Raw genomic sequence first — 16,170 nt, 5'->3', positions numbered from 1 at the left:
AGAAAGTTTTTCGACTTTGAATTATTAAAGGTGTGTTTTTTAATATAAATTTTCTGTTTGAAAATTTTGTTTTCAATGTTTTGTAATTACCCTTTTAGGTCAATAATTTGAAAATATATCCTTCAAAAAAACTCATTGACAACAATTTCTTCTTCTTTTTCACATACTCTTCAACATTAATTTACAATTAACGTATGAATGTTGATTGAAAATGTTAAAAAGAGATGTTTGCATTCTTTGAAAAATTGAATTCAATAAAAACAAACAAAAAAATCTAAATCAATTTCCAACATACAGAAAATAACAAAAAATTGAAAAGAAAGAGCCAAATTTTTTTCCAAAAAAAACTGAAAAAACAACTTTAACATACAGATTGATGCGCAGATGCTTGAGATTCTCATCAGGGAATGTGCAAGTGAATAAACAAATTACATACAGTGAAATATTTGAAAAAGATAGTTCCAAACGAAGTTTCAAAAAACACAAATCGTAAATACAATCACAAAATGAAATAAAACATTAACATATAAATATGAACGACATACACAATATATAAATGTTAAGCACAATTTGCTTCTTGCCTCTCAACAAGAAAATATATAAAATACATAAACTTTTTAATGGAGGTTAATTAACATGCACATACATAAAAATATATAACCCTTTTCTCCCCACAGCCAAAGACAGACATGCAAACAATTAAAATCCAACAACGCCACAGCAACGCCAAACAATTCAAATCCAACAAATGCCATCACAGATTAAATGCATCTCCAGATTCTCTTTCGCTTGCAGGATCAATTCTCTCACTTCTTTCCACCAAACAGATCGCATCTGTCATTGTGAATACCATTGCACTTTGCGGAAACAATTCCACAAACTCCCGCTTGATCTGTGACAATGAGTGGCGATGCTCTGCGTTCATGCTCATCGTCTTTTCAATCATTCCCTTCATTCGAGATTCACTGATTACTTCCATGTTCGATCTTTCTCCATTCACAATCTTCTGTCCTGCCACCTCTGCTTCATACTCCCCGAACGGGATCTGGAGCGTCAAGCACTCCCACAGCATCATTCCAATCGAAAAGGCAACTGACTCCTTTGTTGCTCCCATCTTCTTGTTGATCAGCAGCTCAGGCGCCTTCCATCTCAGGCACTCCTTTTTGAAGTCATCCTCATCCTCAAAGACGGATGAGGGCAGAGAGTCATCATCATCATCGCTGGCAGAAGTCACAACAGTTGATGAAGAGATGGAAGACGAGTCTGAATCATCATCAGACAAGAAGTCTGAGTGCATGACAATGCAGATGACCATGCGTTCAGAGAACAATACAATGTGGGGACTCAAATTGGCTAATGATTGAAGTGAATTTTCCATTTCATCAAAGGAGTGGAGAGCAAGGTTAGCCACCCAGAACAGGATTTGAGCAGCTGTTTGTTCTCTCTCCTTCAATGTGCCAATCGCCATCTCCTTCTTTTCATTCCTTCCATGCAACAACATGAACAGCGAATCCCTCAGATCCACAATGAGCTTCTCATGAGGCGAAGAACATGCCATTGCATCCACCAAGTTAGACATAGATGAGGTAGTTGGACACAGATCCTCACCCCGAACAAATGTTGAATCCAAATCAGTGGTTGATGTGGATGAAGTGGATGAAATGGAAGGTGATGGCGTTCTTTTCCTCATCTCTTCTTCTTCTTTTTCAACTTTCTCCAATGCCCAATCAGGAATATTGTCTGAGTCTTTTCCAAGAATATATTCAGTTGATCCGCTCTCACTCAGTAAATGCTCTGATGACTCCGAGTGTCCCAAGCTTTTATCATACACTCTCTTCTTTATCCTCTCATCGTTCTTCTTCTCAACATCCCCTGCCACTCTCCTCCACTGCTCCTCAGGTGACATCTCCATCGTCACCATCTCAAACGCCTTCGGATCCTTTTTAATATTGTCTTCCACTATTATCTCCAATTCTTCTGTTCGTCTCTTTTGCTTTCTCCATCTCACAATAAAGGCTATTGCGACGATGAGAACAATCAATAAAATCACAATCAACAAAACAATCACAATCAATGTCCACGATGATTTTCCCTCTTTTCCACCTTCGACTAATCTTTCATCTCCTTTTGATTCTGGCACACTTGCATTCTTCAGAATGAATGACTGAGTTGATGAAGGAGATTCTGCATTCCCAAACAGAATACATACCCTCACTTCTGCTTCACTTGGAATGCCTTCAATTGTTTCCACAGAAACAGACCCATGCACCTCTTCTTCTGATTTGAAACCTCTTTCATCAAACAAATGCTTCTCAACCACTTCCTCATCTCCTTCTGCTGCAACTGTTTCGAATGAGAGATTGCAAGGGAGGAGAAGTGATCCTCTGAACACAAGATTCACCTTCTCCCTTAACTTTTCAGATGATACACTCTCCAGATCAGGAATGAAAAATGGAGATGCCCTTTCTCCTGCAATCCCTTCAAAACTACATCCATCATTCAACATCCAAAGTGATGCATTTGGCAAAACTCCATCTCCTCCCTTCAAACTTTTCACATTCAATGTTCCAGAATCTGAACCGATGATATTTCTTCTCAGCGATGGATATCCTTCAATCGATGGATCGTTGTTGACAAACTCTCCTTTCTCAATTATCACATTTCCTCCGCTCATTGTTATTCCACCTTCAGCTGAATTCGATATTGTTGTGTCTTTCATCATCAAAGAACTCTTCACAACATCCACAAGAGATCCAGACCATTTGCACATTTCTTCTTCCTCATTGACAGTCTGTTCATTTCTTTCCTTTGCGCTTCCACTAAAAATGCAACTATCCATTTTCACATTTGAGCAATCCTCCAATTTCATCAATTTCCCTTTTGAAAATATTGAATTTGCTCCACTGATTGTGCAATTTGTCAATTGCATCATCTTTTTCATTGCCAAGCAAGATATTAATGATTCTCCACTTCCTTTACCTGTGATATTTTTTGTATTGAAATCCTTTATAGAAAATTGTCCACTTTCAATAATTTCAACAAGCGAATGAGAAACTGTTGAATTGCTGATCTCAAACAAATAAATCACTGATGGAGGTGATGATGATAGATAGACTGAAAATTTTTGAAGAATGAGATTTGATATTGTGCATCCCTCAAGTTGTAATTCTCCTTTTCTCATATTAATAATGTCAAATGGAATTCTTGCAAATTCAGCATTAACACCTTCCACTGGTTGTTTTGAAGAAAAAGAACAATTCATAATTTCAAGAATCCCTCCCTCTGGTGATATCAGTGATTCATGTGAAGAAATGAAATTTGATTCGAAAACAAATTTCTCTCTCAATAATGAAACTGTTCCTGCTGTTGTAACTAATGCCTCTTTTGTTCTTGTAATATCTGATTTCACTTCGACTTCACACATCTCTCTACTCTTCGAACTCAAACTCATTTCTTTCAGATCAAATTCTCTTTCAATCACACTCTCTTCAGCAACGAATATCAGACTCAGAATATCTGAGGTCAGATGCATCAGTCCATGTTCAATTGAGTCACATGGAAGAGAGTTTGTTCCACATTGTCTATCATCCGATCCATTCACACCACTCACAATAATTGTGTCACTCTGATGGATAGTCACAAATCCAATCAGATTTGAATCACTTTGATAATCACAGAAATCTCTTCCATAAATCGCATTAATTCGTGAATAATGATTCTCTCGAAGATCAAACTGAAACTGGCTTTCATTTATTTGAGACGTGATATTAAAACATTCAATGAAAATATCATTCCCCACTTTTGCTGTGTTCGCACTGAATTTCATTCCCAAAAATGTGAAATTTAAATCACCTCGTTCTTTTGTTGCCAAATACACTCCTCCTCCTTTCCCATTAGTGCAGCTGCAATGGCTGATTGTTGAGTCAATCATCTTCATCGAGCCTGATGCACCCAATCTGAAGAATAATGCCCCTCCTTTTTCACTTGTTTCTGCCTTGTCTTCTGTTATGTTGCTCGCATTCACAATCAAACAAATCTTATTCTCACACTTTGATTCCAAAATGCTCGCTCCATTGTCACTTCTCTTCACACCTGAAAATGATGAATTATCAATTTTGAGATTCATTTCCTCGTCCGCTTCATTTATCTTTGTTGTTGTTGTTAATTCAGTTCCTTTGATCAGAAGAGGACAACCTCCACTTTCATTTAACGAATCCACTCGAACATTCACAAAATGGCAAGAAACTCCAGAATCGTGAATAACAAAAACACTGTTTCCAACATTGCACGATTCAATCGACAAATCATTCACTGCCACATTTCCTCTAATCGCATCCACAAATACACAATCAAATCCATTGTTCATTCCTGCCTCTGAATGGAATGAACATTCACTTATCACCAAATCTCCTCCTTTGTTTGAAATAATTGTTTTGGCTGAGTTGTCAAATCCAGATGTTAATTGGAGCTGGATATTTGTCAATTCAAGATGAATATTATTCACCATAATATATTCCAGTTGACTTCCAATTGACTTTTCAAAATTCAAAGTTGCTTTCACATTCTCTTCTCCCATCTTTACACACTTTTTGATCAGATAATTGGACATGTTGAATGAATCTTGAATTATAGTTGATCCTTCAATATAAATGGTTTTCTTTCCATTTCCCTTTTTCATGTTTTCCATCCCTTTCCACATTGTGAAGCATGGCTTTTCTTCACTTCCACAACGCGCCACATCAAATCCTTCTGATGAGATAAATATTTCAATGGAGCTGTATGAAATCAGAAACATGAACAAATCTTTGTTCGAATGAAAATAATCACTTCCTACAAACAAATTGTCATCATCTATCATTGATGAATAATTAAAATTGAATGACTCATTTGTCACAGAAGAATTAAAATCCTTTCCCAAAATGAACATGTTCTTTCCAATGGCCGCATCGTTATTCTTAAAAGTTACGTCAGCATCAAAAACAAATGGCTTTTCATTCAAACAATTTTGACAATCCAAATACAAGAATCCACCTTTTCCTTTGCCTGATGAAAGTGAACACGATGATACATTTGTTGATTTAATGAACAAATCTTCGTCGTTTTTTAATATTACTCTTGCAACACCACCTTCTTCACCGCTTCCAGTGTTCATAATGCTTGAAAAGCTGCTGTTTTCAAATAAAACAGAAGAAGCCATCACCAATGGTGATATGATAAACGAACAATCTGCCAAACTGCATCCCTTCAATGTGCAACTTCCAGTGGTTGTGGATATTAATGAGTATTGAATAATATCTGTTGATGATTGAATATCAAATGAACAACTTTCGAGTTGAAGATTATTACTCGAAGAGATCAAGGAATTCATGCATGGCTTAAATTGACTTGGAATCTGCAACTTCAAAGATAACAAGCTTAATGAGACAGTTGATGAAATAACAGATGATAATGATGAAGAATCCCCATTGATTGCCCCTTCAAAATAAACTGACCTGCGTTTAATTTCTTCTTCCTCATTCACATACCCATCAATCACAAGTGTATCTGTGAAAGAAAAGGCATTTTCAATTGTCCCTTCATCTTTCACTTTCACTTTCCTTTCTCCTTCTGTCCCACTTCTGTCAATGTGGTCAATTCCACTTTTCATCGATTCGCATGGGAATTTTTCACTTCCACATCCCAATGTGTCATGCCCATACTTCGATACAGACACCTCCACCCACTTCAGTTCTGAAAGAAGCATTCGAAGATCCATTTCTCCATAAATCCCATCTTCTCCAACAAATGCATTTCCATCCTCCTCGTAATCTGTGCAATCAAATGCAAATCGCTCTGTATTCACACTGTTCACCAGATTGCTGCTCTTAACAAACATGTTCTTCCCAACTGTTGCTGAGCATCCTGAAAACGAAATCGAAGAAAGTTGAAATGCTTCTTCATTCAGACTGCAATCCAGATAAATCCCTCCTCCTTTTCCTCCCTCACTCATATTCTCACAAACACATCCAGCAAATGAGCTCTCTTGAATTGTCATATATCCACCTTCTTCCAACACTATCTTCAATGCTCCTCCTTCTTTGCTCTTCTTCGAAAATGCCACGTCAATTGAACTTCCATTTATCATCATCCCAACTCCCACATTCCCTTCAAATATTGCTGCCTTTCCGTCTCCATCAATCTCCAATCTTTCCAGTGCGCAATTCAACAGTTTCACTTTGTATTCCTGTTCATTAATATTTGATGAGGAAAGTGAAAATGAAAATAACGAGACTGCTGATTTCACATCTGATATCGTTACAGAGTCCAGCTCAACCATCTTCCCTGTCGATTTGATCAATGAAAATCCAATTGTGTTTTGCTTCCCTCCAATCACACTCATCTCACAATTCTTCATGTGCAACTCCCCATTTTGAGTGCTTGATTCAATCACTGCTGAGACCGTTCTTGAAAAATTTGATGGAACAACAATCCCAATGAGCTCCATTTCTGTCAGCGATGCAGATTTCATGATGCATTCTTCTTCAGACCCATTCAATTCACTTTTGCATTCGATACTTACAACTTCCTCCTCTTTTGCCTTCACACTCACCCCACCCACATCCATATATCCAGTTATAGACGAATTGGTGCATAAAATAATCTCCTGTTTTGAGGTTTGTGCTTTCTTCAAATGTTCCATTCCATAATTCACACTCAAACAAGGTGCCTTTTCCAAGCCACAATATGCCTTCTCCACTCCAGATGTTCCATCCACATAAATTGAATCTGAGAAATATCCATCGAGAAATATAAACAAATCGACATCCCAATCACCGAATGCTTCTGTTCTGTCATGTCCAACAGCCGAGTTGTCTTTCTGGGTGATGCTTTTTATGAAGGCGAACAAGGGCTCTTTCACAGAAGCGACAAATGATTCGCACACAAAATACATATCTCTTCCGACACAGGCCTTGTTGGCTGAAAACACGATATTGGTGATGGAAAAGGTTGTGGATGAAACTTGTGAGCCTTGGTTGAACTCGATCATGAGTGCCCCTCCTCTTCCTCCAAAACTTGTATCCTCGCTCACACAGCAGCTGGAGAAGGTGGTGTCACTCACCGAAAACGAGTTGGCAGGGGCAGATGAGGTGAATGAGATGCTCCCGCCATTGGCTGCAGTCTGTTGGTGTTGTGGAGCTGAGTTGATGTTGGTCATGGTGCAGTTGGCGAGGGAGAGGGAGAGGGCAAGGGAGGTGGCAGAGGAGAGGACACAGCTGGCGGGTGTGGCTGTGGAGGTGATATCGGTGATGTTGGAGGAGTTGAGAGTGAGGGGAGCGGTGAGGGAGGTGAGGTGGAAGATGCTTTGACTGTTGAGGGTGAGACTGGTGATTGCTGTGTGGTTGAGGGCGAGGGAGCCTGCAGTGAGGAAGAAGAGGGGTGTTTTTATTGTTATGGAGGTTGTTCCTGTGATGGTGGTTGAGTTGAGGTTGAGGGACGGGGAGCTATCGGAGAGGTGGAAGAGGATGGGGGTTATTTGATTTGAGGAGTAATGTGCGATGGCGAGGGCAGAGACTGTGAGGGAGCCCTGAGTCTGTTGGAAGAGGGAAGAAGCGGAAGATGGATCTGGTGAAGAAGATGTTGTTGATGATGAAAATGAAGAAAATGATGATGTTGATTGTGATGACTGTGAATGTGAGTTTGGTGGTTGGGGAATGCCACTGGAGGCGATGGTGGTGGCAGTTGTGCCATTTCCAGTGATTTTAGTGTCAACCGCGCTGAAAGTGAGTGTTTGAGTGGGAACAAATGTTGAGGAGAGGAGGGTGAGAGAGGCGTCTTGGAGGAGCGAAATGAAGCCGGTGAGGGCATACTCGATGGTGGCACATGGGGTCTGTTGGGGTCTGCCACATACATCTGTATTGGTTCCATTGCTGGCAACGACTTTGTTCTGGGCAATGAGGGGGAGCCAGCTATTATATTCAGCATTATCAGCTGTTCCTTGATTCCAGACTCTTTTTGATGGGGTTGTTGATCCACAATTCTCAAACGGAGATTGGGTGATGGCATTTCCGTAAAAGAACACATCATTCCCCCTGCCACCAGTTGCAGCATTGCCGTTGAAGAAACAAAATGTGATGAATTTTTCTCCGCTCATCCAAGTGAAGGTATTTGTGCAACACAGTGCAGCACCTCCAAGCGTTGAAGATGAACTTGTCAATTTATTGTTTATGAATTGGCAGTCATTGACCGAGAACTGAATTGTCTTGTTGACTGGAGGATAATTAAATGCTAAAGAGCCAACAGAATTGCCACCAGTATTTTTAATACACTCACATTTTGAAAACAGAAATCGAGCATTCGATGGCATGTCTTCAAGCCTGAAATACCAACCAGTTCCAATACTATCCGTTATATTACAGTTTTCCACTCCGTTTCCTTGGAATATCCAAACAGAATTTGATTGAGGATACCATATCGCTGCTGCTCCTCCATGCAAAGCCGAACAACTTGTGAAATTGGATTTTGCGATACTGATTTGCAATAAGTTTTGACAGAATAATGCTCCTCCATTAAATCCACCCGTGGTTAAACAATTGTTAAAAATGCTTGATTTGATTTCGAGATTTGAATATTTACAAACAACACATAGTGCCCCTCCTGGTGAAGTTCCACTATTCGAAGCATTCCATACGCACCATTCGAAGCGATGGCTGTTCTGATCGAATGAATCCAATCTTCCAGGTGTTTCTCGTTGGGTCTCAGATCCAACATGCACAATAGGGCCATTGGATGAAGATCGAATTTGGTGAAGAAAAGAAGCATTAAAGGCAGAGACTGAAGTGGATGGTCTGTTGAGGTTTGGGAGAATGGCACCATCGATGGGGTTGTGGGTGTGGAGGAAGATGGTTGAGTGGATGGAGAGAGATGAATGAAGGGAGAAAGAGGGGATTGAATTGATGTTGGTGGAAATGGAAGAAGAGGAAGAGGTGGTTGAGATGAGAGGATTGAGTGAGTGTAAGAGAAGAGATGGAAGAGATGGATGGAATTGAGGAGATGAGATGTTTGAGAAGATGGTGTTTGAGAGATGGAGATGGAGGTGGATTTGGAGGTAGGGATGGGATTGGTGATGGATATGGAGAGGTGAAGGGGATAAAAAAGAAGATGATGAGTATGAGAAAGATGAAGAAGAAGAGGAAAGGGAAGAAGGAGAAAAAAGGAAGGGCTGGATGAGGGAGATGAATGAAGAGAAAGAGGAGTGGGAGATGGAGAAGGAGGCAGGGATTGGGGAGTGGGCATGTGGGAGGAGATTGTTTGGGGTGGAGAAGATGGGGAAGGAGAAGATGGCTGGTTGGTGGGTGGTGAGGGAGAAGTTTGTGAGGGCGATGGAGGCATGGCCAGAGAGGAAAAGTGGAGATTTTGTTGCTGGGTTGACTTGGCAAGTGGAGGAACAGATGGTGGCAGCTGAATGTTGCTGAGAAGTGAGGAGTGGACAAGTACTGAGAGGGATGATGTTGAGATGGGTCACACACAAGGAGGAGTTGATGATTTTTAGACTTGTTTGAATGCTGTAAATGTAATTGTCAGCTGGTTTTATAACTTTCTCCATTGAATTGTAAAAGTAATTGTTGTAATCGTGATTTTTATCTGCAATGATGATCTTGCCTTTCTGCATCTCCTTGCTCATTTTTTGTTGAAATCGCCTTTCTGCAATGCCTCTGCAATTACCGCAGTTCATAACAAGCAATAAGATAACTATATTATATAATGCAGCTGTCAGGCTGGGGGAGCATCTCGCCATGGATGAGGATGTAGAAAAAAAATGAGGAAAAAAAATTTCTGAGAACCATATTATTTTTTGAAAATGTGAAAAACAAAAACACAAAATAAAAAAATTAAAATTAAACTTAAGTTTGAAATAACTAATAAGGATTAATAGAAAGAATTGTTTCACAGCTTCGTTTGAAGCAATATTTATTTAACTAAAAATATATTTATCGTTTAAATTAATTTTTGGTTTCAAAAAATAAGCAAGCAAAACGTTTTCTTTTGTTCATTCCTCTCAAAAAGCAACACCAAATCACCGTTCCAGCTTTGTGGCTCAGCAACAACAGCAAACAGAGCACAGAATTGTAGAACAGAAAATGCAACCAAGAACAATAACTGTCTCAATTATTCTCCATGTTCCAAAAGAACTTGTATGGAATCTTCTGCGAATACACTTCGTTCTTCTTTTGTTTCATCGTAGTTATGTTATTCCTCCTTAATATCATCTTCCTCCTCCACCTCCCCTGCCCTCTCCCTCTCCCTCACAAACTGCACCATCACCAACATCAACTCAGCTCCACAAAACCAACAGACCGCCACCAATGACGGATGCATCTCATTCGTCTCATCTGCCCCTTCCAACTCCTTTTCAGTGAGTGATTCCACCTTCTCCACCTGCTCAGTGAGTGAGGATACAACTTCTGGAGGAAGAGGCGGTGCTCTCATGACCGAGTTCAACGAAGGCTCACAAGTGTCATCCACAACCTTTTCCATAACCAATATCGTGTTTTCAGCCAACAAAGCGAGTGTTGGAAGAGATGTGTATTTTGTGTGCGAATCCCTTGTCGATTCTGTGAAAGAGCCCTTGTTCGCCGTCATGAGAAGCATCACTCAGAAAGACAACTCGGCTGTTGGACATGACAGAACAGAAGCAACTGGAATGTCGATTTGTTTATATTTCTCAACGGGCGTACAGCTGACAATGCATATGTGGAAAACATTCTTGGTATCAGAGCAATGAATTGCGAGTTGGCATTGGCAATCTGCAAGTGCACGCACAACGCGATGGGGCTTCTGAAGAAGGTGCAGATCATAAGGCACAAATCATTTCATCAGCTGACTTGTCGGTGGATTGGTGCAAGTGACGGTTAAATCGAAGAAAGTTGGGGAGATCATGCTGAAGAAGAAGAAAACAGCTCAGATGTGCATTTGATGAAATCAACATAACTAGTCTTTTGTAAATTCGGCTGTTTCATTGAATTTTCCATTAAATATGCCTTTTCAAATAAAAAAGTTTCCCTCTTCGTTTCATCTTCTGCACATGTTGAAGGAATGTGATGTTGTGTAACCTGCCAAGTGCTATTTTGGTCCTTATCCATTTCATAAAAGAATTGTTTTAATAGCCATTCCTTTTTATATGCGTCTTTTTCAGCTTCCAAATGAAAAAGGCAAACTCGTCTTCCTTTTCTGATTGCATGCCTTTTGATCTGCTATTCTGGCTCACAATTACCGATTTCATTGACATATAACTTTGGCAAAAATTTTGCGAGTGAACGAATATTTCTTTTTCGATTCGTAAGAGAAATAAAAGATGAGGCCTGAAGTTGAATTTGGGGGAAGTTGAATGAAATGAAAAAAACATCAAAATTTTTGTTGATCATCGAAGAAGAAGATGAAGAAGAAGAAGAAGATTGCAATGAAATGAATTTGCCAAAAGGATATTTCATCTTCAGAATTGTGAATGAAAAGTTTAAAGAAGGCTCATTCATCCATTTATCAGAAGAGTCGAAGAAAAGCGAATAAAGCAAGTTTTTGATCTATTTGTTAAAGCCTCTCATTGAATGGCAAAAGCACATCAGAATCAAAGCGTTTCAACTTATGCTGAATAAAATGAAATAACAAATATTGAAGTTGAAGGAGAATATTCAAGCAGAGCAAAGAATAACGAAATCATGCTTTAAATACGATGTATTTGTTTCACTTTTCATAATTTTGAAGATTACGAGGAATAAGAGGAAGAGGAGGAAGAAGAAAGCAAGGCTGATGTGGTTTGAGAAGAAGAAGAAGAAGAAGAAGAAGAAGAAGAAGAAGAAGAAGAAGAAGAAGACGAAGAAGAGGAAGAAGACGAAGAAGAGGAAGAAGAGGAAGAAGAGGAAGAAGAAGCAGATTGTAAACTTGAAATGAAAGGAGATTGGACAGAAAATGGAGAAGATGAAGTTGAAGACGAAGAAATCGCATTGATTGAATCTTCAGTCTTCTTTTCACAATTGCTTTCATCATCATCACTCAACTTTTCTCTTTCTCTTTCTCTTTCTCCTTCCTTCTTCTTCTCCTTCTTCTTCTCCTTCTTCTCCTTCTCCTCTTTCTCCTTCCTTCTTCTCCTTCTTTCCCTTCTTTCCCTTTCTTCCCTTTCTTCACCTTCGTCTTTCTCTTCTCCCTCTTCTCCTTCTTTCTCTTCACATCTGTCAGCAGACTCAGCATACTCAGCAGACTCAGCAGATTCGACTGGCTGAAGCACAATCTCCATTCTGTTTGGTGTCACTTCTCTCCATTCAGATGCTGTTCAGCGATGATGGCACGCCATCCAATGTGCATCTGAGTGGCTGAGCGGTGCTTGTCGAAGGAAACAAGACAAACACTTTCAAAAGGCAGATGCTGACAGAAGTTCAGGCAAATAAGCACGATGAGAGTGAGTGGCTCAACAGGCGACTGAACGATGCATTCGATTGTTATGAAGAGAATCTGAATGCAAAATCGATTTTTGAGGGAAGTTTCAAAGAAGCTTGAAAAAATTATATCAATAAATTGTGAAAGAATAAATAGAAAAAGAGAAAGAGAATAGGAAAGATAAAATATGAAATTATCATCGCAAAAAAGGATAATTTATTTTAATTTTGTATGATTTCTTTCTTTCTTTCATTTTTAATTATTTTTCAAAAAAATAAATAAATAAATAAAAAAAAGCAAAAATACTACTCTATAAGGATAACACACCTTAATCTGATCAAACACATCAACCGCAGTTTGGCCTGTTTTGTCAGATTCATTTCTGCATCGCTCGAATTATTTCATGACTTGCACCGAAATACACAATGAAAGGCTAAATAATGAAAATCAGCAAAATAATCCAAAAAGATGGTTTTCTATAAAACGCAACAAGCGTCTTTACAGATAAATACACATTAAACGATAACACCATTAAGCGAGTAATGCGTTGAAATGAATTCAAAATCCAGCATGTGCTTGATTCTGCATGTTGCATTAACTTTCTTCTTTTCGAACTTTTTCATCTTCGCTCAACCGCAAAGCTTTTTGGAATATTATCTCATTCAATGCTCAATAAACAATGATTTTCACTGATGTCTGATGCAGTCCTAAAGTGTCCTACAATCATTCGCCCGAATATCAAATATTCGTAGATTAACGAAAGCCTGATTCCCTTCATCAATTTTTCTTCAGCTTGAACAACCCACTCAAGAAAGGAACTAATGATAAAAGTATCCTTATAGCTTGTAGCTTCACTCAACATATTAATTTTGAAGCCACCACAGAAGCCAGTAAACGCTTTGATACAATAGAAAAAATCATTTCGATGAAGCAAAGCCTCAACATAACTCTAAATGTTAGCACATAAATTAAAACATCAACGTTTGTTCTTTTAATTTTGAGTTGAATGAAGTATATGCACGATTAATGAACAAACTGTTGCTTTTTTGTCTCTTCTTCGAAATGTTCTTTTCAAAGTCTTTTCCTTTCTTCTTCATGTGGTCAATAATGTTGAAATAAATATTCTTTTAATACTCAATTCCAGATATGTGGGATACTTTCCGACATGTTCAAAGTTTTCAATCGAAATTCCATCCATTTCAATGAAATGAATTATTGTTGGCTCGATCAGTGCGAAATTTAATTCTTTCGTATTCGACTTAATATAGCCTGTATCGTTGGCTTCTTTGTGATTTCTTTTTTAACATAGATTTTTTTTCAACTAGTCAAAGGAATTGAGTTTGGACTTTATCTTTGTTTTGTCAATTTTCGACAATATTGTTTTTGTTTTTCTGTTTTTCATTTGAAATTTTGCGACAAGTTGATCTTTGCTAGTAATAGACAGGATGGAAATGTATGATGAGGAAAAATCCAATGATGGTGCTCAGAAGCAATCACTTGCAAATAAGTTTTCAAGTTTGTTCATATTTTCTATTTTTTGAATGCTCAGCGCTTTCCGTCAAAATAATTTTTTTTGAAGAGTTGTTTTCTGAGCTTGAAGATTGCGACAAGAATGAGTATAAGCAGAAGATCGAAGAAATTATTGCATTGATGGAAGAAATGGATGAAGAAGAACTTTATTCAACATTCACAAAAGAAATATTCAATAAAATGGATGAAATGATTGAAGAAGAGAAACTTTCGATGGAAAATGCATTATTCTTGCTGATACATATTGGGCGTTTCATCTCGTTGAAAGACATATGGAATGATGGCTTCAGAAATTCTTTGCTGAAAGCAAGATTTGAGAAGATGGTTGCTGAAGAAGATGAGAAAAAGGAAGGAAATGATGAAAAGCTAATTGCTGATCTTGGTGAATGCATGCTATTATTTGGAGGGTCAACATCAATGGAATTTGATTCTGTTTGCGTGCCATATCTACTGAAAGTTGCGTTGAATAAGGAGGAAAACGAGGAGACTCAAAAAGAAGTGGAAACTGCACTCATGGCACTGAGTTGCATTAACATATGTTATGTTTGAACATCGCTTTTGTATTTTTTAAGTTATTGATATTTTTGCAAATATTTGAATAGAAAGTTGAAAAAGATCTTTATCTAAATGAAATCAAAGAAATCATTCAATATCATGAAAAGCATCACAATTTGACACGGCTTGCCTATCAGTCTGCTTGGGGTTTTTTGATTATTCTATCGCTCAACGACCAAAAAACAATAGAAGTTATTGTGGATGAGCTGCATTTTGAAAGAGAGGCAGCAAGAGAATTGGATGAGCTGATGCAAAGCGTGGATTGGAAGAAGAAAGAAGAAGAGGAAGTTAAAGAAAAAGGGAAGAATGAAGAACTTGTTTTGAAAAGATGGCTGCAAAATTTTGATAATTTCTTTGTTCCGTGCGGAGCATTGAATAAAGAATGCTCAGGGATTGTTGAAAGCATTGTTGGTGTGCTTCGAGTATCAAGAGATAATCACAGTGAAATAGGTAAGAGATGCATTCTATCTTTTGAAGCAGCAGCTGAAGAAAGAGCTGTGAAAGTTGATGCGTTGCTGAAAAGTGGAGCAGTTGATGCTGTTTTGGAAGGGATTCAGCAGCCAACATTAAAACACTATTATATGTGGAATTGTTTGATATTCTTTAAGGATGCTTCAATGCTATTGGATGAAATAGGTGGTGAAATGGAAGATGCGAAAAGAAAAGAATTGAAAAGGGAGATGTTTGAAAAGATGGAAGAAGAAGGATACGAAGATATAGTCATCTGGTTGTACCATTATATTTGTCCAAGTATATTTGGAGATTTTCGTTTGGTTGAGAATTTTCCTGATTATTTTGTGTATTTGTAGTTTACATGTTTTCTTTCATTCACTTCATCTTTTTGCATTTCCTTTTTATGATTTTTGTGCAGAATACTCATTTGCTCGAGAAATAAAAGAATTCTAATGTGCAAAATTATATGAAAATGTTTTCTCAAAGAATATCAAGACTTTTTGTGAAAAATGTTTTAATATTATTATTATTTATTTATTTATTTAAAATAAATAAATCCGATCGAAAAAGAATCAAGCTTATTGAATTATCCTTTTTTTGTAATTTAAAAAAAAAAAAAAAAAAAAAAAAAAAAAAAAAACGAAAATGCGATTTCTGAAAAAATTCAAAAAACCAAAACTCTACCAATAAAAGATATCTATGCTTTCAAGTCTGAAATTATCAATTCAAAATAATGGAGGATTAGGAACACTGGTTTGCTATTTCACGGTTCATCTGATTTTTGAGTTACAAAGTGAAATGCATCTGATTTCTTCAGATATTCACAAAATAATCAGAAACATTCAAACATATTCCACAAAAATATTTGCTGTTGAGATAATGCAGTGTTTCGCAAAAGCTTGTGTTGACGTCGTAATATCCCTCTTCTTCCATCTTTTCAAACACTTTTCTTTTCACCTCTTTTCTAATTTGTTCTTTCATTTCTTCTTTCTCCTCTTCTTTCAATTGCATTAAAACTAACATTAAAAATGTTATGAATAAATAAGTCATTTTGTCAATCAACGTTGACTGTTTCATTTCCTCCAAAGCAACATCAACTGCTCCGCTTTTCAACAGGTCATCGACTCTCACGTATTCTCTTTTTGCTGCTTCCCTTAATAAATAAAAGCATTTCCAGCTTATACCTATGTAATTATCCTTTGTCGCTCGAAATACCTGAACAAT

General features: G+C 37.8%; 5 protein-coding genes across 5 annotated transcripts; 2 read left to right on the top strand and 3 right to left on the bottom strand.

Annotated features, from left to right (window-relative positions):
• Positions 1–754: 754 nt before the first annotated feature.
• On the bottom strand, positions 755–8,763 carry MONOS_8208 (uncharacterized protein; the record flags this gene model as incomplete). The annotated part of the gene is made up of 2 exons (XM_067878598.1): positions 755–8,507; positions 8,618–8,763. The coding sequence occupies 2 exons, from the start codon at positions 8,761–8,763 to the stop codon at positions 755–757; spliced, it is 7,899 nt and encodes a 2,632-aa protein (XP_067726052.1).
• A 240-nt stretch (positions 8,764–9,003) lies between these two features.
• Positions 9,004–9,452, top strand: MONOS_8209 (uncharacterized protein; the record flags this gene model as incomplete). The annotated part of the gene is made up of 2 exons (XM_067878599.1): positions 9,004–9,037; positions 9,118–9,452. The coding sequence occupies 2 exons, from the start codon at positions 9,004–9,006 to the stop codon at positions 9,450–9,452; spliced, it is 369 nt and encodes a 122-aa protein (XP_067726051.1).
• Positions 9,453–10,227: 775 nt separating this feature from the next.
• On the bottom strand, positions 10,228–10,629 carry MONOS_8210 (uncharacterized protein; the record flags this gene model as incomplete). The annotated part of the gene is made up of 1 exon (XM_067878601.1): positions 10,228–10,629. One exon carries the CDS (start codon positions 10,627–10,629, stop codon positions 10,228–10,230), a length of 402 nt encoding a protein of 133 aa, XP_067726050.1.
• A 1,111-nt stretch (positions 10,630–11,740) lies between these two features.
• Positions 11,741–12,268, bottom strand: MONOS_8211 (uncharacterized protein; the record flags this gene model as incomplete). Its single annotated transcript, XM_067878602.1, has 1 exon — positions 11,741–12,268. The coding sequence occupies one exon, from the start codon at positions 12,266–12,268 to the stop codon at positions 11,741–11,743; it is 528 nt and encodes a 175-aa protein (XP_067726049.1).
• Positions 12,269–13,859: 1,591 nt separating this feature from the next.
• On the top strand, positions 13,860–15,302 carry MONOS_8212 (uncharacterized protein; the record flags this gene model as incomplete). Its single annotated transcript, XM_067878603.1, has 3 exons — positions 13,860–13,923; positions 13,988–14,481; positions 14,541–15,302. The coding sequence occupies 3 exons, from the start codon at positions 13,860–13,862 to the stop codon at positions 15,300–15,302; spliced, it is 1,320 nt and encodes a 439-aa protein (XP_067726048.1).
• Between the last annotated feature and the right edge of the window lie 868 nt (positions 15,303–16,170).

This window comes from Monocercomonoides exilis, assembly GCF_001643675.1.
Source record: "Monocercomonoides exilis strain PA203 chromosome Unknown scaffold27-1312184, whole genome shotgun sequence".
NCBI lineage: Eukaryota > Preaxostyla > Oxymonadida > Polymastigidae > Monocercomonoides > Monocercomonoides exilis.
This window is presented reverse-complemented; position numbering and strand designations above follow the sequence as displayed.